This window comes from Lissotriton vulgaris, chromosome 1_1, assembly GCF_964263255.1.
Source record: "Lissotriton vulgaris chromosome 1_1, aLisVul1.2, whole genome shotgun sequence".
In the NCBI taxonomy this organism is placed as follows: domain Eukaryota; kingdom Metazoa; phylum Chordata; class Amphibia; order Caudata; family Salamandridae; genus Lissotriton; species Lissotriton vulgaris.
In genome coordinates, this window is record NC_141685.1 from 205,558,045 (window position 1) to 205,585,616 (window position 27,572).

General features: G+C 51.5%; 1 protein-coding gene across 1 annotated transcript in view; it reads left to right on the forward strand.

The window, feature by feature from the left end:
* The window catches only part of TIE1 (tyrosine kinase with immunoglobulin like and EGF like domains 1), a 242,227-nt gene that overhangs the window by 88,136 nt on the left and 126,519 nt on the right, over positions 1 to 27,572 (forward strand). Inside the window, exons 3-5 of the mRNA XM_086952186.1 lie at positions 14,474 to 14,584; positions 18,146 to 18,301; positions 21,520 to 21,651. Coding sequence (XP_086808312.1) covers positions 14,474 to 14,584; positions 18,146 to 18,301; positions 21,520 to 21,651 — 399 coding nt within the window. The remainder of the gene's footprint in view (positions 1 to 14,473; positions 14,585 to 18,145; positions 18,302 to 21,519; positions 21,652 to 27,572) is intronic.

The following is a 27,572-nucleotide window of genomic DNA, read 5'->3' on the forward strand; positions in this document are numbered from 1 at the left end:
CAGCCTGCAGCAGACAGCCGGAGAGCGCCTCAGGGCTCCTGTGCAGCAGAGGAAGCCTGGAGTAGACAGCTGGAGAGTGCCTCAGGGTGCAGCTCCGGTGCAGCAGTCACAGCCTGCAGAAGACAGCTGGAGAGCACCTCACGGCGTAGGTCCTGTGCAGCAGTGGCAGCCTACAGCAGACAGCCGGAGAGTGCCTCAGGGCGCAGCTCCTGTGCAGCAGTGGCAGCCTGGTGCACACAGCCAGAGAGTGCCTCAGGGCGCAGCTCCTCTGCAGCAGTCGCAGCCTGCAGCAGACAGCCAGAGCGCCTCAGGACACAGTTCCTGTGAAGCAGTCGCAGCCTGCAGCAGACAGCTGGAGAGCTCCTCAGTGCGCAGCTCCTCTGCAGCAGACGCAGCCTGCAGCAGACAGTCAGAGAGCGCCTCAGGACACAGTTCCTGTGCAGCAGTCGCAGCCTGCAGCAGACAGCTGGAGAGCTCCTCAGGGCACAGCCCCTCTGCAGCAGTCGCAGCCTGCAGCAGACAGCCAGAGAGTGCCTCAGGACGCAGTTCCTGTGCAGCAGTCGCAGCCTGGAGCAGACAGCTGGAGAGCGCTTCGTGGTGCAGCTCCTGTGCAGCAGTGGCAGCCTGCAGCAGACTACCGGTGAGTGCCTCAGGGCGCAGCTCCTGTGCAGCAGTCGCTGCCTGCAGCAGACAGCCAGAGAGCGCCTCATGGCACACCTCCTGTGCAGCAGTTGCAGCCGGCAGCAGACAGCTGGAGAGCGCCTCAGGGGGAAGCTCCTGTGCAGCAGTGGCAGCCTGCAGCAGACAGCTGGAGAGCACCTCAAGGCGCAACTCCTGTGCAGCAGCCGCAGCCTGCAGCAGACAGTCGGAGAGCACCTCAGGGCGCAGCTCCTGTGCAGCAGTCGCAGCCTGCAGCAGACAGCTGGAGAGCGCCTCAGGGCGCAGCTCCTCTGCAGCAGTCGCATCCTGCAGCAGACAGCCAGAGAGCGCCTCAGGACACGGTTCCTGTGCAGCAGTCGCAGCCTGCAGCAGACAGCCGGAGAGTGCTTCAGGGCGCAGCTCCTGTACAGCATTCGCAGCCTGATGCTGACAGCCGGAGAGCGCCTCAGGGCACAGCTCATGTGCAGCAGTCGCAGCCTGCAGCAGACAGCTGGAGAGCCCCTCAGGGCACAGCTCCTGTGCAGAAGTCACAGCCTGCAGCAGACAGCCGGAGAGCGCTTCAGGGCACAGCTCCTGTGCAGCAGTCGCAGCCTGCAGCAGACAGCCAGAGAGTGCCTCAGGACACAGCTCCTGTGCAGCAGTCGCAGCCTGCAGCAGACAGCCGGAGAGCGCCTCAGGGCTCCTGTGCAGCAGAGGAAGCCTGGAGTAGACAGCTGGAGAGTGCCTCAGGGTGCAGCTCCGGTGCAGCAGTCACAGCCTGCAGAAGACAGCTGGAGAGCACCTCACGGCGTAGGTCCTGTGCAGCAGTGGCAGCCTACAGCAGACAGCCGGAGAGTGCCTCAGGGCGCAGCTCCTGTGCAGCAGTGGCAGCCTGGTGCACACAGCCAGAGAGCGCCTCAGGGCGCAGCTCCTCTGCAGCAGTCGCAGCCTGCAGCAGACAGCCAGAGCGCCTCAGGACACAGTTCCTGTGAAGCAGTCGCAGCCTGCAGCAGACAGCTGGAGAGCTCCTCAGTGCGCAGCTCCTCTGCAGCAGACGCAGCCTGCAGCAGACAGTCAGAGAGCGCCTCAGGACACAGTTCCTGTGCAGCAGTCGCAGCCTGCAGCAGACAGCTGGAGAGCTCCTCAGGGCACAGCCCCTCTGCAGCAGTCGCAGCCTGCAGCAGACAGCCAGAGAGTGCCTCAGGACGCAGTTCCTGTGCAGCAGTCGCAGCCTGGAGCAGACAGCTGGAGAGCGCTTCGTGGTGCAGCTCCTGTGCAGCAGTGGCAGCCTGCAGCAGACTACCGGTGAGTGCCTCAGGGCGCAGCTCCTGTGCAGCAGTCGCTGCCTGCAGCAGACAGCCAGAGAGCGCCTCATGGCACACCTCCTGTGCAGCAGTTGCAGCCTGCAGCAGATAGCTGGAGAGCGCCTCGGGGTGCAGCTCCTGTGCAGCAGTCGCAGCCTGCAGCAGACACCCGGAGAGCACATCAGGACGCAGCTCCTGTGCAGCAGACGCAGCCTGCAGCAGACAGCTGGAGAGCACCTTAAGGCGCAACTCCTGTGCAGCAGTCGCAGCCTGCAGCAGACAGCAGGAGAGCACCTCAGGGCGCAGCTCCTGTGCAGCAGTCGTAGCCTGCAGCAGACCGCCGGAGAGCGCCTTGGGCACAGCTCCTGTGCAGCAGTCGCAGCTCAGCACCTTTCCATGTGCCCCAAAAGTATTAGGAAATGTTAGAGAAGTATGGCTCTGGGGCCGCTTGATTTCCCCTTGTGGCCAGTGGCACCGGCTCCTGCTTACTTAACTGAGCACGAACCAGGCCCGGACTGGGAACCCAGGGGCCAGGGTTCAATTCCCCGCCTCGGCGGGTCTTGGGCTCAAAATTCCACGGACCTAATAATTCTCGCCTCTGTGCCTATTCCAATCATGGAGTCCCACTCTGCAACTCTGGGCAATAGCTTGCTTAACCTCCACAACGGCCCCCACAACGCTAAGGATGCCTGGCCCACACCTTGGGGGTGCCCAGGGTGGACGCCTCAAAGGGAAAGCCAGGATGGGTTCCACAGCTGTATTCGTACAAGCGCCTTGAGACCCTTGCGGGTGAGTAGTGTGCTATACAAGTATCAATTTACAATTTATAAAGCAGCCCTGGCTATTTCATCAGAGCAGCCCTCCCCACCCCCCAGGGGAGGTAATGGGGGAGGCGGGGGTGCAAGGGTGAACCGCTCTGGCTTTTGCTACTGGGGGTTGATATTTCTGCACCACATCAAAATTGGTCCCCATTAACAAAACCAGCCCCCACCCTTCCAGCCTCCCAAGGAAACGCACAAAGCCCGCTGCGGCCAGTCCGGCCCTGGCACAAACCTACGAAGGGGTTAAGCGGGCAAGCATTTAATATGCCCTTACTAAAGTTAAAGAAACAAAGTAAAGGTGTCCTACCACACTTATCTTTAGGAACACACTCGTTTTTAAAGACATTGTGCTACAAACTTGTAAAAATATGATAAGTTCTATTCAAAATTCAACAAAGTACATTTTATTAACATGCAGACATGTCTCATCTGATTATATCACTGCATTCAGAGGCATTTGCTCGAGGTGATAGTTTTCAAACTTTCATGCCTCCCCCCGCCCCGACAGCAATGCCATGTGTGAACCAAGAGGCCACAATTTGGCCAAGTGGGGAAAACAGGATGGAGCCCAGGTGTCCTGGTTTCACATTGTGCAATTCGGGAACTAGATGTTCAAGATAACTGCCCCTGAGGCGTGCAGGCTCCCTGTCCCAGTCCCAGAGGTGTGCAGACTCCCTGCCCCTGTCCCTGGGTTGTACAGGCTCCCTGCCCCTGTCCCTGTGGAGTGCACACTCTCTGTCCCTGAGGAGTGCACACTCTCTGTCCCTGAGGAGTGCACACTCTCTGTCCCTGAGGAGTGCAAGCTCCCTGTCCCCGAGGAGTGCACACTCTCTGTCCCTGCCCCAGAGGTGTGTAGGCTCCTTGCCCCTGTCCCTGAGGAGTGCACACTCTCTGTCCCTGAGGAGTGCACACTCTCTGTCCCTGAGGAGTGCACACTTTCTGCCCCTGAGTTGTGCAGGCTCCCTGCCCCTGTCCCTGAGGAGTGCACACTCTCTGTCCCTGAGGAGTGCAAGCTCCCTGTCCCCGAGGAGTGCACACTCTCTGTCCCCCTCCCTGAGGCGTGCAGGCTCCCTTCCCATGACCCATACGAGTGCAGGCTCCCTGTCCCAGTCCCAGAGGTGTGCAGGCTCCCTGTCCCTGTCCCAGAAGTATGCAGGCTCCTTGTCCCTGCCCTAGTCCTGGGGAGTGCAGGCTCCCTGTCCCTGTCCCAGTCCCAGAGGTGTGCAGGCTCCCTGTCCCGGAGGAGTGCACACTCTCTGTCCCTAAGGTGTGCAGGCTCCCTGTCCCGGAGGAGTGCACACTCTCTGTCCCTGAGGTGTGCAAGCTCCCTGTCCCGGAGGAGTGCACACTCTCTGTCCCCCTCCCTGAGGCGTGCAGGCTCCCTTCCAATGCCTCATACGTGTGAAGGCTCCTCCTCCCTGCCCCATACGTGTGCAGGCTCTCTGTCCCTGCTCCTGAGGTGTGCAGGCTCCCTGTCCCTTCCCCTGAAGTATGCAGGCTCCTTGTCCCTGCCCTAGTCCTGGGGAGTGCAGGCTCCCTGTCCCTGCCCTAGTCCTGGGGAGTGCAGGCTCCCTGTCCCTGCCCTAGTCCTGGGGAGTGCGGGCTCCCTGTCCCTGCCCTAGTCCTGGGGAGTGCGGGCTCCCTGCCCCTGCCCTAGTCCTGGGGAGTGCGGGCTCCCTGTCCCTGTCCTAGTCCTGGGGAGTGCGGGCTCCCTGTCCCTGCCCTAGTCCTGGGGAGTGCGGGCTCCCTGTCCCTGCCCTAGTCCTGGGGAGTGCGGGCTCCCTGTCCCTGTCCTAGTCCTGGGGAGTGCGGGCTCCCTGTCCCTGCCCTAGTCCTGGGGAGTGCGGGCTCCCTGTCCCTGCCCTAGTCCTGGGGAGTGCGGGCTCCCTGCCCCTGCCCTAGTCCTGGGGAGTGCGGGCTTCCTGTCCCTGCCCCAGTCCCAGAGTTGTGCAGGCTTCCTGTCCCTGAGTAGTACACGTTCTCTGCTCCTGAGGTGTGCAGCCCCGTGCCACTAGCCCTCAGGTGTGCAGGCTCCCTGACCCTGAGGGGTGCACGCTCTCTGTCCCTTTCCATGATGCGTGCAGGCTCCGTGTCCCTGCCCCTGAGGTGTGAAGGCTGTCCCTGCTCCAGTCCATGATGATAGCAGGCTCCCTGTCCCTGTCCAGTCCCTGAAGTGTGCATACTCCCCGTCCATGCCACAGTCAATTGAGTTGTGCAGGCTCCCCGCCCCTGTCCCTTAGGAGTGCACACTCTTTTTCCCTGTCCATAAGGTGTGCATGCTCCCTGTCCCTGAGGGCTGCAGGCTCCCTGTCTCTGCCCCCACCCCTCATGTGTCTCTGTCCCTGAGGAGTGCACTCTCTCTGTCCCTGAGGAGTGCACTCTCTCTGTCCCTGAGGAGTGCACTCTCTCTGTCCCTGAGGAGTGCACTCTCTCTGTCCCTGAGGAGTGCACACTCTCTGTCCCTCAGGTTTGCAGGCTCCCTGTCCCTGCCCCCACCACTGAGGTGTGCAGGCTCCCTGTCCATGAGGAGTGCAGACACACGGTCCCTGAGATCTGCAGATACACGGTCCCTGAGATCTGCAGACACACGGTCCCTGAGATGTGCAGACACACGGCCCCTGAGATGTGCAGACACACGGCCCCTGAGATGTGCAGACACGTGGTCCCTGAGATGTGCAGACGCGCGGTCCCTGAGATGTGCAGACACACGGCCCCTGAGATGTGCAGACACGCGGCCCCTGAGATGTGCAGACACACGGTCCCTGAGATCTGCAGACACACGGTCCCTGAGATGTGCAGACACACGGCCCCTGAGATGTGCAGACACACGGTCCCTGAGATGTGCAGACGCACGGCCCTGAGATGTGCAGACACACGGCCTCTGAGATGTGCAGACGCACGGCCCCTGAGATGTGCAGACAGACGGCCCCTGAGATGTGCAGACGTGCGGCCCCTGAGATGTGCAGACACGCGGCCCCTGAGATGTGCAGACGCACAGTCCCCGAGATCTGCAGACACGCGGCCCCTGAGATGTGCAGACACACGGTCCCTGAGCTCTGCAGACACACGGCCCCTGAGATGTGCAGACACACGGTCCCTGAGATGTGCAGACACACGGCCCCTGAGATGTGCAGACACGTGGTCCCTGAGATGTGCAGACGCACGGCCCTGAGATGTGCAGACACACGGCCTCTGAGATGTGCAGACGCACGGCCCCTGAGATGTGCAGACACACGGCCCCTGAGATGTGCAGACACACGGTCCCTGAGATGTGCAGACGCTGTGTAGACGCACGGCCCCTGAGATGTGCAGACGCACAGTCCCTGAGATCTGCAGACGCACGGCCCCTGAGATGTGCAGATGCACAGTCCCTGAGATCTGCAGACACACGGCCCCTGAGATGTGCAGACACACGGTCCCTGAGATGTGCAGACACACGGCCTCTGAGATGTGCAGACGCACGGCCCCTGAGATGTGCAGACACACGGCCCCTGAGATGTGCAGACACGCGGCCCCTGAGATGTGCAGACACGCGGCCCCTGAGATGTGCAGACACGCGGCCCCTGAGATGTGCAGACGCACAGTCCCTGAGATCTGCAGACACACGGCCCCTGAGATGTGCAGACGCACGGTCCCTGAGATCTGCAGACACACGGCCCCTGAGATGTGCAGACACGTGGTCCCTGAGATGTGCAGACGCGCGGCCCCTGAGATGTGCAGACGCACAGTCCCTGAGATCTGCAGACACACGGCCCCTGAGATGTGCAGACGCACGGCCCTGAGATGTGCAGACACACGGCCTCTGAGATGTGCAGACGCACGGCCCCTGAGATGTGCAGACAGACGGCCCCTGAGATGTGCAGACGTGCGGCCCCTGAGATGTGCAGACACGCGGCCCCTGAGATGTGCAGACGCACAGTCCCCGAGATCTGCAGACACGCGGCCCCTGAGATGTGCAGACACACGGTCCCTGAGCTCTGCAGACACACGGCCCCTGAGATGTGCAGACACACGGTCCCTGAGATGTGCAGACACACGGCCCCTGAGATGTGCAGACACGTGGTCCCTGAGATGTGCAGACGCACGGCCCTGAGATGTGCAGACACACGGCCTCTGAGATGTGCAGACGCACGGCCCCTGAGATGTGCAGACACACGGCCCCTGAGATGTGCAGACACACGGTCCCTGAGATGTGCAGACGCTGTGTAAACGCACGGCCCCTGAGATGTGCAGACGCACAGTCCCTGAGATCTGCAGACGCACGGCCCCTGAGATGTGCAGATGCACAGTCCCTGAGATCTGCAGACACACGGCCCCTGAGATGTGCAGACACACGGTCCCTGAGATGTGCAGACACACGGCCTCTGAGATGTGCAGACGCACGGCCCCTGAGATGTGCAGACACACGGCCCCTGAGATGTGCAGACACGCGGCCCCTGAGATGTGCAGACACGCGGCCCCTGAGATGTGCAGACACGCGGCCCCTGAGATGTGCAGACGCACAGTCCCTGAGATCTGCAGACACACGGCCCCTGAGATGTGCAGACGCACGGTCCCTGAGATCTGCAGACACACGGCCCCTGAGATGTGCAGACACGTGGTCCCTGAGATGTGCAGACGCGCGGCCCCTGAGATGTGCAGACGCACGGTCCCTGAGATCTGCAGACACACGGCCCCTGAGATGTGCAGACACACGGTCCCTGAGATGTGCAGACACACGGCCCCTGAGATGTGCAGACACGTGGTCCCTGAGATGTGCAGACGCGCGGTCCCTGAGATGTGCAGACACACGGCCCCTGAGATGTGCAGATGCACGGTCCATGAGATGTGCAGACGCACGGCCCTGAGATCTGCAGACAGGCGGTCCCTGAGATGTGCAGACGCTGTGTAGATGCACGGCCCCTGAGATGTGCAGGCGCACAGTCCCTGAGATCTGCAGACACACGGCCCCTGAGATGTGCAGGCGCACAGTCCCTGAGATCTGCAGACACACGGCCCCTGAGATGTGCAGACGCACGGCCCTGAGATCTGCAGACACACGGTCTCTGAGATGTGCAGACGCACGGGCCCTGAGATGTGCAGACACACGGTCCCTGAGATGTGCAGACACACGGCCCCTGAGATGTGCAGACGCGCGGCCCCTGAGATGTGCAGACGCGCGGTCCCTGAGATGTGCAAACGCGCGGCCCTGAGATGTGCAGACGCGCGGCCCCTGAGATGTGCAGACACGCAGTCCCTGAGATGTGCAGACGCGCGGCCCCTGAGATGTGCAGACACGTGGTCCCTGGGATGTGTAGGCGCACAGTCCCTGAGATCTGCAGACACACGGCCCCTGAGATGTGCAGACGCACGGCCCCTGAGATGTGCAGACACACGGCCCCTGAGATGTGCAGACGCGCGGCCTCTGACATGTGCAGACACGCGGTCCCTGAGATGTGCAGACGCGCGGCCCCTGAGATGTGCAGACACGCGGTCCCTGAGATGTGCAGACGCGCGGCCCCTGAGATGTGCAGACGCACGGCCCCTGAGATGTGCAGACGCACAGTCCCTGAGATGTGCAGACACACGGCCCCTGAGATGTGCAGACGCACGGCCCCTGAGATGTGCAGACACACGGCCCCTGAGATGTGCAGACGCGCGGCCTCTGAGATGTGCAGACACGCGGTCCCTGAGATGTGCAGACGCGCGGCCCCTGAGATGTGCAGACACGCGGTCCCTGAGATGTGCAGACGCGCGGCCCCTGAGATGTGCAGACGCACGGCCCCTGAGATGTGCAGATACACGGCCCCTGAGATGTGCAGACGCGCGGCCGCTGATATCTGCAGACACATGGTCCCTGAGATGTGCAGACACACGGTCCCTGAGATGTGCAGACACGCTGCATTAGTCCCGAGTGTGGGGGTGGGGTGTTAGTGATTGGTGTGCAGGTTCCCTGCCCCTGAGACGTGCAGACGCACTGCATTAGTCCCTGGTGAAGGGGATGTTTTTTTATTTAGTGATAGGTGTGCTGGCTTCTTCCCCTGAGATGTCTTTAAAAAACAAATATGGCATCGGGGAATGACATATTACCTGTGGCCACCATATGACCCCCGGCGACAGGTTTCACTGAATCCATATCACCTGCTGCTAGTGCACGGGCCTCAGACTGGTGAGTGCCAGACGTGCACCGGTTCATGGATCCGAAGTGTGACCTTGGGCACTCCAGGCTTTGCACCCGCTAGTTCCGTGCGTGGGCCTCACGTAGGGCCCGATTCCCAGAACTAATTTTAGACAAAATCCTAAACTTACTACTTTTGGTATTCACTGAAGTTAGGATTTTGTCTTAAAACGGACTTAAAACAGATTTAAGTTAGGATTCTGTCTTAAGTCTTTCTTAAGTCTTTCTTAAATCTGTCTTAAGTTTGTCTTAAGACAAACTTAAGACAAAATCTTAACTTCTCTGAATACCAAAAGTAGTAAGTTTAGGATTTTGTCTTAAGTTAGTTCTGTGAATCGGGCCCTCAGACTGGTCCGTGGTAGACGTGCCTCGCGCCTCTGGGTCGTGCACGCACACAACTTCAAGTGCCGGGAAAGTGCTTGTTTTTGTTGTAAGCTTGTCTTGTGTTCCTAAGGTATTCATCTCACTCAAGTCTCTTAGATTTGGCCCCGAGCCAGGAAAGGTTCGTGTGCAGGAAGTGAGATAGGGCGGGAGGAAAGCGGAGTGTGAGAACTGGAAGGAGGAAGGAGACGTGAGGTGGGGGAGGGGCGACGACAGACGGACACACGGGGCCGACAGACCCAGGACTTCCCAGGGTTTGCCCCGGAGTCTCACTGCGTTGGCGGTGAGGTGGGTGTAGGGGAAGTGAAGCATAGATGTCTAGAGTCGGTCCTGCACAACGTGAAACCACAATCTTGGGAATAATCTCCGCTTTTACACTTAACCAAATTGTGTGATCTTAGTCAATTAGTTTTATTTCACTTTCCCACATTTTTCTTCATTATCATGTATGAGACCCTTGTCTCGAAATACATAACTGGAGGATGTGCGCTGTACAAAACCACCTCCTGTGTTTGATTTAATAAACTATAATTCTGTGCATGTATAATAGGAACCCCCAGGACACCTCAAGAGAGCACGGACAAACTGACCTGCATCTTAGGTCAGTATTGGCATTTTGTCAGGGTGAAGTGAACAATGAATGTTTTTAAATTTATGTTTGAACACTATCACTTAAAAAAATTCTTCTTAATGCACTGATATAATCTGAGGAACTAAGGGGAAACAGGTCTGCAAGTGAATGAAAGACACTGACTTTATCATACTTTACACTCTCGCTGCAAGATGTCTTGAAGAATGAAGGTGTTCCTAAAGTTAAGCGATGCAAGTCCTTTTTTAACTAAATTAACCTTTGAATACACCATTGCCTGCTTTCTGTAACATCCTTTCAATGTTACTGCAGACTTGAGTAAAAAGCAGCTCAATGCTCCTGTTGATGGGGGGGCCCCATGTAAAGGCCGTGAGGGCCGCATGAGGCCCCCGGGCCGTACTTCGAGTACACTGCTCTAGGGGGTCCACCGAGCCTCCTCTGGTGCTGCATCTCTCCCCCTTCAGTCAGGCACAAGCAGGACAACAAACTCCTGCGGGTCCACCTACTCATGCTCTAGGGGGTACCCAGACCCTCCTCTGGGGCTGCTCCTCTCTCCCTTTACAGTCCGGCACGAGGCAGGACAACACGAAGTAAATGTACAATGCACATGCTGTGGCGTAACATTTTCCACAGCAGCGCCTGTGGTCCTCGGGGGGGAGGGGGGGGGGGCTGGGCTGCTGTCCAGGGGCCCCTCTGGAATGGGGTACGGGCATCGTCCCACTGGCCTGAGAGCTCCTGACTGAGTCTGCAGTTTAGGGGTCCCCCTCCATGAACTTTGCAGCGAGGGGGGACTCAAGTTTAGTTACACCACTGTGCATGTGTTCTGTCACTCACTCCTCATCCTGCCAGCCATGTCACTCCACCACATGGGCCCTGAGACAAGGCATTACTCTGGTCACTCACTACTCATCCTGCCAGCCATGTCACTCCACCACATGGGCCCCGAGACAAGGCATTACTCTTTTCACTCACTCCTCATCCTGCCAGCCATGTCACTCCACCACATGGGCCCTGAGACAAGGCATTACTCTTTTCACTCACTCCTCATCCTGCCATGTCACTCCACCACAAGGGCCCTGAGACAAGGCAGTACTCTGGTCACTCACTCCTCATCCTGCCATGTCACTCCACCACAAGGGCCCTGAGACAAGGCATTACTCTGGTCACTCACTCCTCATCCTGCCAGCCATGTCACTCCACCACAAGGGCCCTGAGACAATGCAGTACTCTTTTCACTCACTCCTCATCCTGCCAGCCATGTCACTCCACCACATGGGCCCTGAGACAAGGCATTACTCTGGTCACTCACTCCTCATCCTCCCAGCCATGTCACTCCACCACATGGGCCCTGAGACAAGGCATTACTCTGGTCACTCACTCCTCATCCTGCCAGCCATGTCACTCCACCACATGGGCCCTGAGACAAGGCAGTACTCTTTTCACTCACTCCTCATCCTGCCAGCCATGTCACTCCACCACATGGGCCCTGAGACAAGGCATTACTCTTTTCACTCACTCCTCATCCTGCCAGCCATGTCATTCCACCACATGGGCCCTGAGACAAGGCATTACTCTGGTCACTCACTCCTCATCCTGCCAGCCATGTCACTCCACCACATGGGCCCTGAGACAAGGCAGTACTCTTTTCACTCACTCCTCATCCTGCCAGCCATGTCACTCCACCACATGGGCCCTGAGACAAGGCATTACTCTTTTCACTCACTCCTCATCCTGCCATGTCACTCCACCACAAGGGCCCTGAGACAAGGCAGTACTCTGGTCACTCACTCCTCATCCTGCCATGTCACTCCACCACAAGGGCCCTGAGACAAGGCATTACTCTGGTCACTCACTCCTCATCCTGCCAGCCATGTCACTCCACCACAAGGGCCCTGAGACAATGCAGTACTCTTTTCACTCACTCCTCATCCTGCCAGCCATGTCACTCCACCACATGGGCCCTGAGACAAGGCATTACTCTGGTTACTTACTCCTCATCCTGCCAGCCATGTCACTCCACCACATGGGCCCTGAGACAAGGCATTACTCTTTTCACTCACTCCCCATCCTGCCAGCCATGTCACTCCACCACAAGGGCCCTGAGACAATGCAGTACTCTTTTCACTCACTCCTCATCCTGCCAGCCATGTCACTCCACCACATGGGCCCTGAGACAAGGCATTACTCTGGTCACTCACTCCTCATCCTCCCAGCCATGTCACTCCACCACATGGGCCCTGAGACAAGGCATTACTCTGGTCACTCACTCCTCATCCTGCCAGCCATGTCACTCCACCACATGGGCCCTGAGACAAGGCAGTACTCTTTTCACTCACTCCTCATCCTGCCAGCCATGTCACTCCACCACATGGGCCCTGAGACAAGGCATTACTCTGGTTACTTACTCCTCATCCTGCCAGCCATGTCACTCCACCACATGGGCCCTGAGACAAGGCATTACTCTGGTCACTCACTCCTCATCCTGCCAGCCATGTCACTCCACCACATGGGCCCTGAGACAAGGAAGTACTCTTTTCACTCACTCCTCATCCTGCCAGCCATGTCACTCCACCACACGGGCCCTGAGACAAGGCATTACTCTGGTTACTCACTCCTCATCCTGCCAGCCATGTCACTCCACCACACGGGCCCTGAGACAAGGCATTACTCTTTTCACTCACTCCTCATCCTGCCAGCCATGTCACTCCACCACATGGGCCCCGAGACAAGGCATTACTCTGGTCACTCACTCCTCATCCTGCCAGCCATGTCACTCCACCACATGGGCCCTGAGACAAGGCAGTACTCTTTTCACTCACTCCTCATCCTGCCAGCCATGTCACTCCACCACATGGGCCCTGAGACAAGGCATTACTCTTTTCACTCACTCCTCATCCTGCCAGCCATGTCACTCCACCACATGGGCCCCGAGACAAGGCATTACTCTGGTCACTCACTCCTCATCCTGCCAGCCATGTCACTCCACCACATGGGCCCCGAGACAAGGCATTACTCTGGTCACTCACTCCTCATCCTGCCAGCCATGTCACTCCACCACATGGGCCCTGAGACAAGGCATTACTCTTTTCACTCACTCCTCATCCTGCCAGCCATGTCACTCCACCACATGGGCCCCGAGACAAGGCATTACTCTGGTCACTCACTCATCATCCTGCCAGCCATGTCACTCCACCACATGGGCCCCGAGACAAGGCATTACTCTGGTCACTCACTCCTCATCCTGCCGGCCATGTCACTCCACCACATGGGCCACAGACATCACTCACTCCTCGTCCTGCCATATCACTTCAACACATGGACCCTGAGACAAGGCATCACTCTGGTCAGTCACTGGTCATGTCACTCCATCAGAAGGGCTCAGAGACAGGGGCATCACTGTGATCACTCATTCCTCATCCTGTCAGACATGTCAATCCACCACATGGACCCTGAGCCAAGGGCATCGCTCTCGTCATGCACCAAGTTTGGAGACACCAGGACCTACCAGGGCCACAGCGTACCACTACCTCGGGTACCGGACCCCCCATGTTAAAAACCAAGATGATGAGTCCACTCTGGACTCCCAAAGCACCAGAAGCAAGCACCCATCGAAGGACATCGAGACACCTGAGTCACACTTCCTAAGTGGCCCAGCTGTCCCAAGTTTGCCTCTCCAAGTTGCCTGCTCCTGACTACGAGTACCCTCAAAACGCACAATGCCCGGCTGACTTATTCGCTTTGCACCCAGCCCCGCTGGCCCCAGCACAGACTAGGCAGCCCTGTCCAATGGTCCCCATCCCCTTGCAACCTCCTTCCTCCAAGGAGACTCAACAGACTTACCTGTAAGTCCACCGGTGCAGAGCATTTTTAAGTGGCCCCCTTTGCCTTTGCGCACCAGTTTGCAAGACCCTCGGCACTCTGCTCCCGCTCGTTCCGGGACGCTCCCTAACTTCTCTTGCTGCAACTTTGGACCTGGTCCCGACATCGAACTTAAACAAAATCGGTGAACTTCATGAAAGCATTGCCTGATTTTATGTGCATTTTCCTCTTTTCCCCCATTGATTTCTATGGTGTGTAACTGTGCACAAAAAAGATATATTTTCCGTACTTTGACAAATCGTAACTCTGAAGTCCTTACCCTAGAACTCTGTTATTGGTCTTCAAAAATACATAACATTTGACTTTATCTTCACAAATTGGTCTTGATTTATTCTTGAGTGTTTGTCTCAGTTATTGCCTCTGAGAGTACAACAAATGCTGAGCACTGCCCTCTGATGAGCCTAACTGCTCGCCCACACTACCACAACAGAGAGCGTTAGAGATATCTGCTTTTACTTCTGTGTACCATTTGGGGATTCTCTGGGCTCTGCACAGTGCACTTCTCTTTAGTACACTATGAAGAGAGCCTGCTTCCAACAGGTCCCTTCTCTGACGACCTCTAGATGAAGCCCTCAATGATGCCATGCTTGGGTCGCCTGCTGGGAAGGGATCTCAAGTGCACGTCTGTCGGTCAGCCCTCAGCGCCGCAGGTGATGTTATCGATCATAAGATGTTTCTAATCCCCTCCTTCTCTCTTCCTCAGCCAACCTGTTTCCTGTGAAAGTGACAGTGACGGTTAATGCGAATGAGACAGCGGTCCTGTCAGCCAAGATCAGGAACCACAAGAGCATGGACGTCATGTGGAAATCAAACGGTAAGAATCGACCAATTGCCTTGCGCAGACATTCGTAGCAATGTAAGAACCGACCAATCACACTGCGCAGACATTAGTAACAATGTAAGAACCGACCAATCACACTGCGCAGACATTAGTAGCAATGTAAGAACCGACCAATCACACTGCGAAGACATTCGTAGCAATGTAAGAACCGACCAATCACACTGCGCAGACATTAGTAGCAATGTAAGACCGACCAATCACACTGCGCAGACATTAGTAGCAATGTAAGAACCGACCAATCACACTGCGCAGACATTAGTAGCAATGTAAGAACCGACCAATCACACTGCGCAGACATTAGTAGCAATGTAAATACCGACCAATCACACTGCGCAGACATTAGTAGCAATGTAAGTACCGACCAATCACACTGCGCAGACATTAGTAACAATGTAAGAACCGACTAATCACACTGCGCAGACATTAGTAACAATGTAAGAACCGACCAATCACACTGCGCAGACATTAGTAGCAATGTGAGAGCCGACCGATCACACTGCGCAGACATTAGTAGCAATGTAAGAACCGACCAATCACACTGCGCAGACATTAGTAGCAATGTAAGAACCGACCAATCACACTGCGCAGACATTAGCAGCAATGTAAGAACCGACCAATCACACTGCGCAGACATTTAGTAGCAATGTAAATACCGACCAATCACACTGCGCAGACATTAGTAGCAATGTAAGTACCGACGAATCACACTGTGCAGACATTAGTAACAATGTAAGAACCGACTAATCACACTGCGCAGACATTAGTAACAATGTAAGAACCGACCAATCACACTGCGCAGACATTAGTAGCAATGTGAGAGCCGACCGATCACACTGCGCAGACATTAGTAGCAATGTAAGAACCGACCAATCACACTGCGCAGACATTAGTAGCAATGTAAGAATCGACCAATCACACTGCGCAGACATTAGCAGCAATGTAAGAACCGACCAATCACACTGCGCAGACATTAGTAACAATGTAAGAACCGACCAATCACACTGCGCATACATTAGTAACAATGTAATAACCGACTAATCACACTGCGCAGACATTAGTAGCAATGTAAGAACCAACAAATCACCCTGCGCAGACCTTATCACAGTGGTCTTGAATCTTTTCTGTTGTGAGAGCTACTTCTGATCAGTGAAAATCAATGTGAGCTACTAAAGGCCTATCAACTCGTACATTGTTACCAGACACCCTCACGCCCAGCTTCACTGACTCTCAGTCTAGTGTCCATAGAGCCAGGTACTTTGGTTTGAACAAAATACATACTTTGACTAGGGGCCCTGTGACAGGGCGCCCATGCATGTCAGTGAGAGAGTGGCCTTTGGGGATGTATGAACATGTGTGCATATGAATGGAATATGTGTGTATGGGTGACTGAGAGCCTGTGTCATACCTACTTGTGTCATAGGACATACCTTTCAACATATGTGGAACTGTTACATATATAACTCAAACATACAGCCATTTTTTTTAAATGAAAGAAGTTTACAGTGCAGAAAAACATCTGCAAAAATGTTCACAAATATGGAACATTTCTCTGCACTTTAAACTTCTCCCATTTGAAATAATGACTGTAATACTCAGTTAAAATGGTAGCACCCTGTCTACAGCCACTGGGGCAAGATGCCCGCTGTGTGTAAAGATGACACTTTGAAAAGGGAGTAAATTAAACTGAAAAATTAACTTTATGTTCACATGAATTCTATAAAACTTAGTATTTAAATGTTCTCCCATCTCCGAGTGCCACATTTACAAACAGCAGGCATCTAGCTCCCAGTGGCCTGTAGACAAGACGCCATATTTATAACAGAAAAATACAGTTATTTGTTTAACTGGGAGGAATTTATAATGAAGAAACATGCTTCTTAAAAAATAAGGCTTAAGTGAACGTGGAGAGAAACAATAAGACTTATTCTTTCATCAAGATAATTTTCTTCACTTTAAATTTCTCCAAGTAAAAAAATATATCTGTATTGTTCATTTATAAATAGGGCACCGTGTCTACTGACCCCCCTGTTGTTTATAAATTCAACACTTTGAAATGGGAGAATATTCAAATGAAGAGGTAACTAAATCATCAAAGTAACTTTTAATTTTCATTTTCTTCTATTTGAAAGAATTCAGAAACATCATTCTGTTCTCACACTCCAATATTGAGTTGACAAAGACTTTCATTTACCTCAGTGCTTCAGTTCTTCTCCTCTCTGCCCCCACCTGAGACATAAATCTGACTCCAGCCCTGATATCAGCAGCCTGATGATAATAATGCACTTTTCTAGAGGTTGATATGCCAGGGTGCGTGGGAGGTTGGGCAGCATTTGTGTAACCAGACGTTTGTAGCCCTTTGTAGGACCTGCGCGTACTGAAGCTGATACAATGGAGGCTTGGAGTGATGGCCCTCCAATTGTAAAACCTTTTGGGGTTCATGTAGAGAAGACAAACATGGCTAACAGCTAGGATTTTCATTCAAGTTGGTAGATGTTCCATTGAAAAGCCAAGCTGCTTGAGACAGACTCAGTATCACCCACACTGATTGGATTGTGACATCACTTCCCTTGTGTTTTTTTTTTGGAAGTAGCAAGGACCCCCTGAACCACTCATAGGTTGATTACTAGGACAGGGAAAATTTCAACAATGTATAAACACTCCTAGGCAATCTGTAGTTTATAAAGGTGTATAAACAACTGTACTATAGGTCAGACAACATTAATATATATTATCTAAAGCAGATATCACTAATGAAAAAAGAGAAAAATAGAAAATCAGAATAGATTATTTTATTTATATAAAAAAATTAATTAAAAAATCCTCACTACAGGATTAGGGACAAAACATACATTTTACTGGATATATAAATCACACAAAGACATTGTAATAATAAACAGTATAATACTGTAAGACATAATATCAAATTGTGGCAGAAAAAATATTCTTTACGACGCGCGTTTCGGCGTAGTGGAGACGCCTTCTTCAGGAAGCCACGTATTTAAAATCTCTTTATTTTGAATAGTGATGTATAACTTTATAGAGGATATGCTTTATTTCTGATATTCATTTGGCATCAATCTTGATAGGAGAATACTTAATATCTTTCGTGATACACCTTTTATTAAAAAGTTAAAGTCTTCCTCTTCGTCTGTCTCTATATAGCCTGGACGTCAGAAACAAATTTGATGCTAGGTTGGTCCTGCAGAACCGCCGTAGGTAACCTTCTGAAAGGAGTCTATTTTCAAGTCGATATATGCATTGGCCAAAGAGGACTCTTAGTATGCGTAGAGATTAAAAAGAAGGATTGTGGGGGGAAAATGGAACCTGCATCTGATAAAAACTGTAAAGGTTCTATTCCACCTGAAACTTTGTTTTATTGACGTGTTCGCTGATAATGGACGGGTCGGGGTTAAAACTTGCAGACGAGAGTGATTATCTTGTTGTCTAGTTTAACGGTGTTACTCTACTTGTCTGATGGCTCGTTATGCGTCCCTGCTGGCCGTGCTCACTTCCCTTGTGTCCTTTTTGCCCCAGGAACCTTCTACCAGACCACATACAAGGCTGACGTGGTTGACGGCATGACCACGCTACGCATCCCCCTGGTGAGCGCTAGTCAAGCGGGAGTCTACAGTGCTGGGTTCATGGGCGAGAGCCCCATGGTGAGCGCCTTCTTCAGGCTGATTGTGCGAGGTAAGAAGACAGTGGAGGGCTGCAGAGCCCTGGGAGGGGGGGAGCTTCACTGGTCCTGTTGGACATCACCTGGCCTCGTGTTGTCTTATCATACGTGAATGGAGCAACAACATGCGGATACCTGTAGTGGCTTGATAAGATTTTGTACTTGCCTCTTGCTTCATGGGAGATGCACATGGACATCATTGATTGTGTATCAGTGTTTCTCTTCCATGTCAATGATGTCCGGTGCAACCAAATTCAGCTTAAGGAGCCCAGCCTGGAGAGGAATACCATCTCCAAAACAAAACACCTGAGGAAGGCTCACCTACACCCCAACCTTCTCAAGCCAAGCCACCTTCCCCTCAACTACCTGTAACCCAATCATGGTTTCCCAGATATCCCCCTCAAAATGAGCCGAGGGCCAACAGGCTCCATCCCCACCACCACCATTCACTATTCAATCCAACTCACCCGCTTCTATCCAAAACAACTAAGCAGTCAGTTGCCACAGTTCCCTAACCCAGAGGCCCCCAATCTCGGACACAGTCATCTGAGGATCCATCATCATCAACCCAACCACCTCCACTCCATCCGTCTCCAGCACAACTTGCCCAGACACTTCCGTCAAAAGCCCCTCTCAGCCGACAACTTGTCAATCAACCATCTGCACTCCAAACATGCCCAATTCAAACCCCTTTACCCTCCAACCTCCTGCCATACTACCTAAGAGCAACCTCCGGCCACATCACCCCGGCTGAAGACAGCAATCTGGAGCCTCCACCGCAACAATCTTTAAAATATAATGGATGGAAGGAAGTACGGAGGCAGCGCAATGCTTTAAAAGAGGACTTATAATGGTTCCCCCCATGACTAGGACACTGGAGTATACAAAAATCCAAACGATTATGCAATGTTACATTGCATGCGCTACAATGCATGCGATTACAACACAGTCATAACAACAACTGCGTTGTTACAACGCAAACCATTACATTGCAAGTTGTTACTCCGACTTGATGTAGGGGGCACGTTGTACTTAGGAATAGTATAATTTACAATTCCAACTCCAGCGTGTGCGACAGTGGGACAGGTGCTGGAATAATAAATTATACTAGTCTTAGTTTAGTTCGCCCCCTACAGCAAGTCATAGAAACGACTTGCGATGTAATGGTTTGTGTTGTAAACACGAGGTTTTTGTAAAAACTGCGTTGTAATCGCATGCGTTGTAACGCATGCAATGTAAACACTGTTTCCCAATCAAACCAGATTTGTCATATATTAAAGCCAGCAAATGTTGATTCCATTACCACAGTTACTGTTCCTATTTTAACAATAATTGGCCAATTATGCCAGCTTAAAATATTAAAACTTTTCTTTCAAATACATTTTTAGATTGTTAGCCTGGATGAAGCAGAATTATTTCCACAAACCCCTTATTGACTGTCAGTAAAGGAAGTGTTGTGATTTTATGACCTATGGAAAGCAATTTACTATTAACATGGCTGTCATGAAGAGAGATTATAAGCACTTCCATGTTAAGTTTCACTATTTATATAGTCCTCTCTTTGTAATGATTGAATTTGGATTCACCTTTCATACCATAATGTTTACACTCCATACAGATAATAAACTGTTTCTGTAACTAATACCTTAGGTTAGTACCTGAATGAAGTGGGTGGTAGTTGTGTGGAAACTCCTTGCTCCTAGAAAACAACCTGTCTACGTGCCCTTCCTCTAACCATGCCATTCATAACCACCTCCAACCCATAAGCTTCCTCCCAACCACCTTTGCCAAAACAATTTGTTCCATTAATCTATGACTCCCAGTTAGTGCAGAAACCTGTGCTCCTTCCAACCCTGATCAATCCCCTCTAGGCCAGATACCTGCAGTCCAACCACCTACAGTTACACAAGCAGCCAATCACCTCCAACACATCAAACTCTAAACAAATTACCTGAGATGCAGCCACCTCCAGTTACATTTTTAACCTATCTCTACCCCCATCCACCCCTCACCCAATCAACTCCAGATGATTGAAACGTAGGTGAGCCACTTCCAGACAACCATATAACTCACTATGAGACGCAGATCCTTCCACATTCAGCCCACCCAACACTATCATAACCACCTTCACCTTCAACTCAGTTACCTCTGGCCATAAATCTTCAGCGCAAAAACATCTGGCCCATCTATATTCAAAGCACACACAACCACCTCTATCCCAAAGCACCTCCGGCCAAAACACATTCAGACAAACCACCTCTGATTCAACAACTCCAGGCCTAACACCCTCTGGCATGCATGGCTGCCACCTTTAGTTGAGCCACCGGCAGCCCACTAATATCCAGTCTAAGCACTGCTTGCCTACCCAACAAAAAGACAACCGCCTCCTCCCCAACCACCTATAACCCCACCAAGTCCAGCTCAGCTATCTTCTGTGCAGTGACCTCCAGTGCAGCCATAATGAGCACGGCCACTTCCAGCAGCACCTGGCTCTTCTTTCACCCAGGCACTGTGCTTCTGCTTCAGAAGCCCCCTCTGTGCCATCTTTCTACTGAGTCCTATCATGATAAGAGTGGGAAACTTACTGCTCCTTAGACTTATGCTCATCTCAAGGGGTGCTGTGTAGGTAACCAGGGATACTTGGTCCTCTCCTTCTGGACAACTACCCAGTGGAAGGCAGTATGCTTTACAAATCAAATATTGCTGGAAGCTCTGCCTCCACCCACCAAGAATCCTCTAGTCCCATCGAAAAGCCTTAAACCCACACCACGTTCACTTAACAACATGTCCTGGCAACACAGAAAGTCTGAGAAAATCCCCCCTCATAGGTTCTAGTGCTGGTACTTTCTACTGTTTCTTCCAGGTTTGCTTTTCATTTAATAACTTATTGCACTATTCTAAGTTTCTGTCTGGAAGGTTACCTGCTTTTCAGTGTGTTTTTATTTAGATCTAATCACTGTCGGTAAGTATCTTTTTACTACTTGACCACCCACTTTACCTCTGCTCCATAGCAACTTTACACTAGCTTGAATATTTGTGTTGTTGAGATTCGTGACTTCCCATACCAGGAGAGAAGTCAGAGTCACCATGAGTTGTACCCAGAGTTTCAGACACGAGGTGTTGATGGTTGAATCATTCTCCTGTTCCACTCATTTGAACCGAGAAAGAGTTTCTGACGTAACGGTCTCTGTGTCCATATCTTCTCCCTCATCTTCAACCTGTCTTACCCTAGGGTGTGCTTCAAAGAAGTGGGGCTCGAGGTGTGAGAAGGATTGTCCCGACTGTCTGAATGGCGGCATCTGCCACGACATCACTGGCGAGTGCGTCTGCCCGCCTGGCTTCATGGGAACGCGTTGCGAGAAAGGTGGGTAGATATGCCATGGGTAAGAATCATCTCCTGTCTTCAGTACATGTGCTGCAAGAAAGGTGAGATTGATATGCCATAGGCCAGAAACATCTCCAGTGGGTATTAGAATGTGCTGCGAGAAAGATGGATGTGATACACCAGGGGCAAGAAAAAGATGCCTTAGTTTCTTGGACCTTCTTTATTTTACCTTGATAGGAAGAGCCCTTTGGTTATTGGACCTGGTTAGAAAGATGCCTTGGTTTATTGGACCTGGTTTATTGGACCTTTTCAGGAAGACGCCTTGAATTTTTGGACCTGTTTTTTTTGGACCTCTTTAGGTTTATTGGATTCTGCTGGGAAGAGAACTTGTTTTTTTAGACATGGCTAGGAAGATGCCTTGTTTTATTGGACCTTGTTAGGAAGACAACTTGGTTTATTGGACCTTGTTAGCAAGACGTCTTGGTTTACTGAATCTTGTTAGGAAGACAACTTGGTTTATTGGACATTGTTAGCAAGACATCCGAGACAAAATCCTAAACTTACTACTTTTGGTATTCACAGAAGGCACTTACGATTTTTGGTATTCACAGAACGCACTTATGACTCCTAACTTTACGTCTGCACTCGGGCCGGAATTTCCACACCCGGACTGTACTCTCCGGCTAGAGCTGTACTCTCCGGATCCAGCTGTAATCTCCAGATGGGGCCTGATAAAGTGTAATCAATGGACTTGATTGCAATTTTTACAAAAAGGAACATTAGGAATGTGTGATAAATGGTAGAGAAGGTCACGAAAACAGTTTGGGCGGGGAGAAGGGTACAGCCAGACACTACATCATAACCCAGAACACGTTTTCCTTTGCATCATGGTACATGCAGTGCACAATTTGCGCACAGGCTGAGATCTGAAGGTGCACATGTCTGCAGTTTAGATCAAGCACACATGTTGAGATCTGAGGGAGCACATATCTGCAGTTGAGATCAGGGTCACTGGCTGAGATCTGAAAGTGCACATGTCTGCAGTTTGGATTAAGTTCACTGGTTGAAATCTGATGGCGCACATGTCTGCAGGTGAGATCAAGATCACAGGCTGAGATCAGAGGGTGCACATGTCTGCAGTTTAGATTAAGTTCACTGGTTGAAATCTGACGGCGCACATGTCTGCAGGTGAGATCAAGATCACAGGCTGAGATCAGAGGGTGTACATGTCTGCAGTTTAGATTAAGTTCACTGGTTGAGATCTGAGGGTGTACATGTCTGCAGTTGAAATCAAGCTCACAAGTTGAGATCTGAAGGTGCACATTTCTGCAGTTTAGATCAAGGTCACAGGCTGAGATCTGAAGGTGCACATGTCTGCAGTTTAGATCAAGCTCACATGTTGAGATCTGAGGTTGCACATGTCTGCAGTTGAGATCAGGGTCACAGGCTGAGATCTGAAAGTGCACATGTCTGCAGTTTAGATCAAGCTCACATGTTGAGATCTGAGGTTGCACATGTCTGCAGTTGAGATCAGGGTCACAGGCTGAGATCTGAACGTGCACATGTCTGCAGTTTAGTTCATGTCCACTGGTTGAGATCTGACGGCACACATGTCTGCAGGTGAGATCAAGATCACAGGCTGAGATCAGAGGGTGCACATGTCTGCAGTTTAGATTAAATTCAATGGTTGATATCTGAGGGTGCACATGGCTGCAGTTTAGATTAAGTTCACTGGTTGAGATCTGAGGGTGGACATGGCTGCAATTTAGTTCATGTCCACTGGTTGAGATCTGAAGGTGCACATTTCTGCAGTTTAGATCAAGGTCACAGGCTGAGATCTGAAGGTACTCATGTCTGCAGTTTAGATCAAGCTCACATGTTGAGATCTGAGGTTGCACATGCCTGCAGTTGAGATCAGGGTCATGGGCTGAGATCTGAAAGTGCACATGTCTGCAGTTTAGTTCATGTCCACTGGTTGAGATCTGACGGCGCACATGTCTGCAGGTGAGATCAAGACCAAAGGTTGAGATCAGAGGGTGCACATGTCTGCAGTTTAGATTAAATTCAATGGTTGAGATCTGAGGGTGCACATGTCTGCAGTTTAGATTAAGTTCACTGGTTGAGATCGGAGGGTGCACATAGCTGCAGTTTAGATTAAGTTCACTGGTTGAGATCTGAGGGTGCACATGGCTGCAGTTTCGATTAAGTTCGCTGGTTGAGTTCTGACGGCGCACATGTTTGCAGGTCAGATCAAGATCACAGGCTGAGATCAGAGGGTGCACATGTCTGCAGTTTAGATTAAGTTCACTGGTTGAGATCAGAGGGTGCACATGTCTGCAGTTTAGATTAAGTTCACTGGTTGAGATCTGACGGCGCACATGTCTGCAGGTGAGGTCAAGATCACAGGCTGAGATCAGAGGGTGCACATGTCTGCAGTTTAGATCAATTTAACTGGTTGAGATCAGAGGGTGCACATGTCTGCGGTTTAGAGTAATTTCACTGGTTGAGATCAGAGGGTGCACATGTCTGCAGTTTAGATTAAGTTCACTGGATGAGATCTGAGGGTGCACATGTCTGCAGGTGAGATCAAGATCAAAGGCTGAGATCAGAGAGTGTACATGTCTGCAGTTTAGATTAAGTTCACTGGTTATGATCTGAGGGTGCACATGTCTGCAGGTGAGATCACGATCACAGGCTGAGATCAGAGGGTGCACATGTCTGCAGTTTAGATTAAATTCAATGGTTGAGATCTGAGGGTGCACATGTCTGCGGTTTAGATTAAGTTCACTGGTTGAGATCTGAGGGTGCACATGGCTGCAGTTTAGATTAGGTTCACTGGTTGAGATCTGAGGGTGTGCATGGCTGCAGTTTAGATTAAGTTCACTGGTTGAGTTCTGACAGCGCACATGTCTGCAGGTCGGATCAAGATCACAGGCTAAGATCAGAGGGTGCACATGTCTGCAGTTTAGATTAAGTTCAATGGTTGAGATCTGAGGGTGCACATGTCTGCAGTTTAGATTAAGTTCACTGGTTGAGATCTGAGGGTGCACATGTCTGCAGTTTAGATTAAGTTCACTGGTTGAGATCTGAGGGTGCACATAGCTGCAGTTTAGATCAAGCTCACATGTTGAGATCTGAGGTTGCACATGTCTGCAGTTGGGATCAGGGTCACAGGCTGAGATCTGAAAGGGCACATGTCTGCAGTTTAGTTCATGTCCACTGGCTGAGATCTGACGGCGCACATGTCTGCAGGTGAGATCAAGATCACAGACTGAGATCAGAGGGTGCACATGTCTGCAGTTTAGATTAAATTCAATGGTTGAGATCTGAGGGTGCACATGTCTGTAGTTTAGATTAAGTTCACTGGTTGAGATCTGAGGGTGCACATGGCTGCAGTTTAGATTAAGTTCACTGGTTGAGTTCTGACAGCGCACATGTCTGCAGGTCAGATCAAGATCACAGGCTGAGATCAGAGGGTGCACATGTCTGCAGTTTAGATTAAGTTCAATGGTTGAGATCTGAGGGTGCACATGTCTGCAGGTTAGATTAAGTTCACTGGTTGAGATCTGAGGGTGCACATAGCTGCAGTTTAGATCAAGCTCACATGGTGAGATCCGAGGTTGCACATGTCTGCAGTTGAGATCAGGGTCACAGGCTGAGATCTGAAAGTGCACATGTCTGCAGTTTAGTTCATGTCCACTGGTTGAGATCTGACGGCGCACATGTCTGCAGGTGAGATCAAGATCACAGGCTGAGATCAGAGGGTGCACATGTCTGCAGTTTAGATTAAGTTCACTGGTTGGAATCTGACGGCGCACATGTCTGCAGGTGAGATCAGGGTCACAGGCTGAGATCTGAAAGTGCACATGTCTGCAGTTTAGTTCATGTCCACTGGTTGAGATCTGACGGCGCACATGTCTGCAGGTGAGATCAAGATCACAGGCTGAGATCAGAGGGTGCACATGTCTGCAGTTTAGATTAAATTCAATGGTTGAGATCTGAGGGTGCACATGTCTGCAGTTTAGATTAAGTTCACCGGTTGAGATCTGAGGGTGCACATGGCTGCAGTTTAGATTAAGTTCACTGGTTGAGTTCTGCCGGCGCACATGTCTGCAGGTCAGATCAAAATCACAGGCTGAGATCAGAGGGTGCACATGTCTGCAGTTTAGATTAGGTTCACTGGTTGAGATCAGAGGGTGCACATGTCTGCAGTTTAGATTAAGTTCACTGGTTGAGATCTGACGGCGCACATGTCTGCAGGTGAGATCAAGATCACAGGCTGAGATCAGAGGGTGTACATATCTGCAGTTTAGATTAAGTTCACTGGTTGAGATCTGAAGGTACACATGTCTGCAGTTTAGATCAAGCTCACATGTTGAGATCTGAGGTTGCACATGTCTGCAGTTGAGATCAGGGTCACAGGCTGAGATCTGAAAGTGCACATGTCTGCAGTTTTGTTCATGTCCACTGGTTGAGATCTGACGGCGCACATGTCTGCAGGTGAGATCAAGATCACAGGCTTAGATCAGAGGGTGCACATGTCTGCAGTTTAGATTAAATTCAATGGTTGAGATCTGAGGGTGCACATGTCTGCAGTTTAGATTAAGTTCACTGGTTGAGATCTGAGGGTGCACATGGCTGCAGTTTAGATTAAGTTCACTGGTTGAGATCTGAGGGTGCACATGGCTGCAATTTAGTTCATGTCCACTGGTTGAGATCTGAAGGTGCACATTTCTGCAGTTTAGATCAAGCTCACATGTTGAGATCTGAGGTTGCACATGCCTGCAGTTGAGATCAGGGTCACGGGCTGAGATCTGAAAGTGCACATGTCTGCAGTTTAGTTCATGTCCACTGGTTGAGATCTGACGGCGCACATGTCTGCAGGTGAGATCAAGACCAAAGGTTGAGATCAGAGGGTGCACATGTCTGCAGTTTAGATTAAATTCAATGGTTGAGATCTGAGGGTGCACATGTCTGCAGTTTAGATTAAGTTCACTGGTTGAGATCTGAGGGTGCACATAGCTGCAGTTTAGATTAAGTTCACTGGTTGAGATCTGAGGGTGCACATGTCTGCAGTTTAGATTAAGTTCACTGGTTGAGATCAGAGGGTGCACATGTCTGCAGTTTAGATTAAGTTCACTGGTTGAGATCTGACGGCGCATATGTCTGCAGGTGAGGTCAAGATCACAGGCTGAGATCAGAGGGTGCACATGTCTGCAGTTTAGATCAATTTAACTGTTTGAGATCAGAGGGTGCACATGTCTGCAGTTTAGATTAAGTTCACTGGATGAGATCTGAGGGTGCACATGGCTGCAGGTGAGATCAAGATCACAGGCTGAGATCAGAGGGTGCACATGTCTGCAGTTTAGATCAAATTCAATAGTTGAGATCTGAGGGTGCACATGTCTGCAGTTTAGATTAAGTTCACTGGTTGAGATCTGAGGGTGCACATGTCTGCAGTTTAGATTAAGTTCACTGGTTGAGATCTGAGGGTGCACATAGCTGCAGTTTAGATCAAGCTCACATGTTGAGATCTGAGGTTGCACATGTCTGCAGTTGGGATCAGGGTCACAGGCTGAGATCTGAAAGGGCACATGTCTGCAGTTTAGTTCATGTCCACTGGCTGAGATCTGACGGCGCACATGTCTGCAGGTGAGATCAAGATCACAGGCTGAGATCAGAGGGTGCACATGTCTGCAGTTTAGATTAAATTCAATGGTTGAGATCTGAGGGTGCACATGTCTGTAGTTTAGATTAAGTTCACTGGTTGAGATCTGAGGGTGCACATGGCTGCAGTTTAGATTAAGTTCACTGGTTGAGTTCTGACAGCGCACATGTCTGCAGGTCAGATCAAGATCACAGGCTGAGATCAGAGGGTGCACATGTCTGCAGTTTAGATTAAGTTCAATGGTTGAGATCTGAGGGTGCACATGTCTGCAGGTTAGATTAAGTTCACTGGT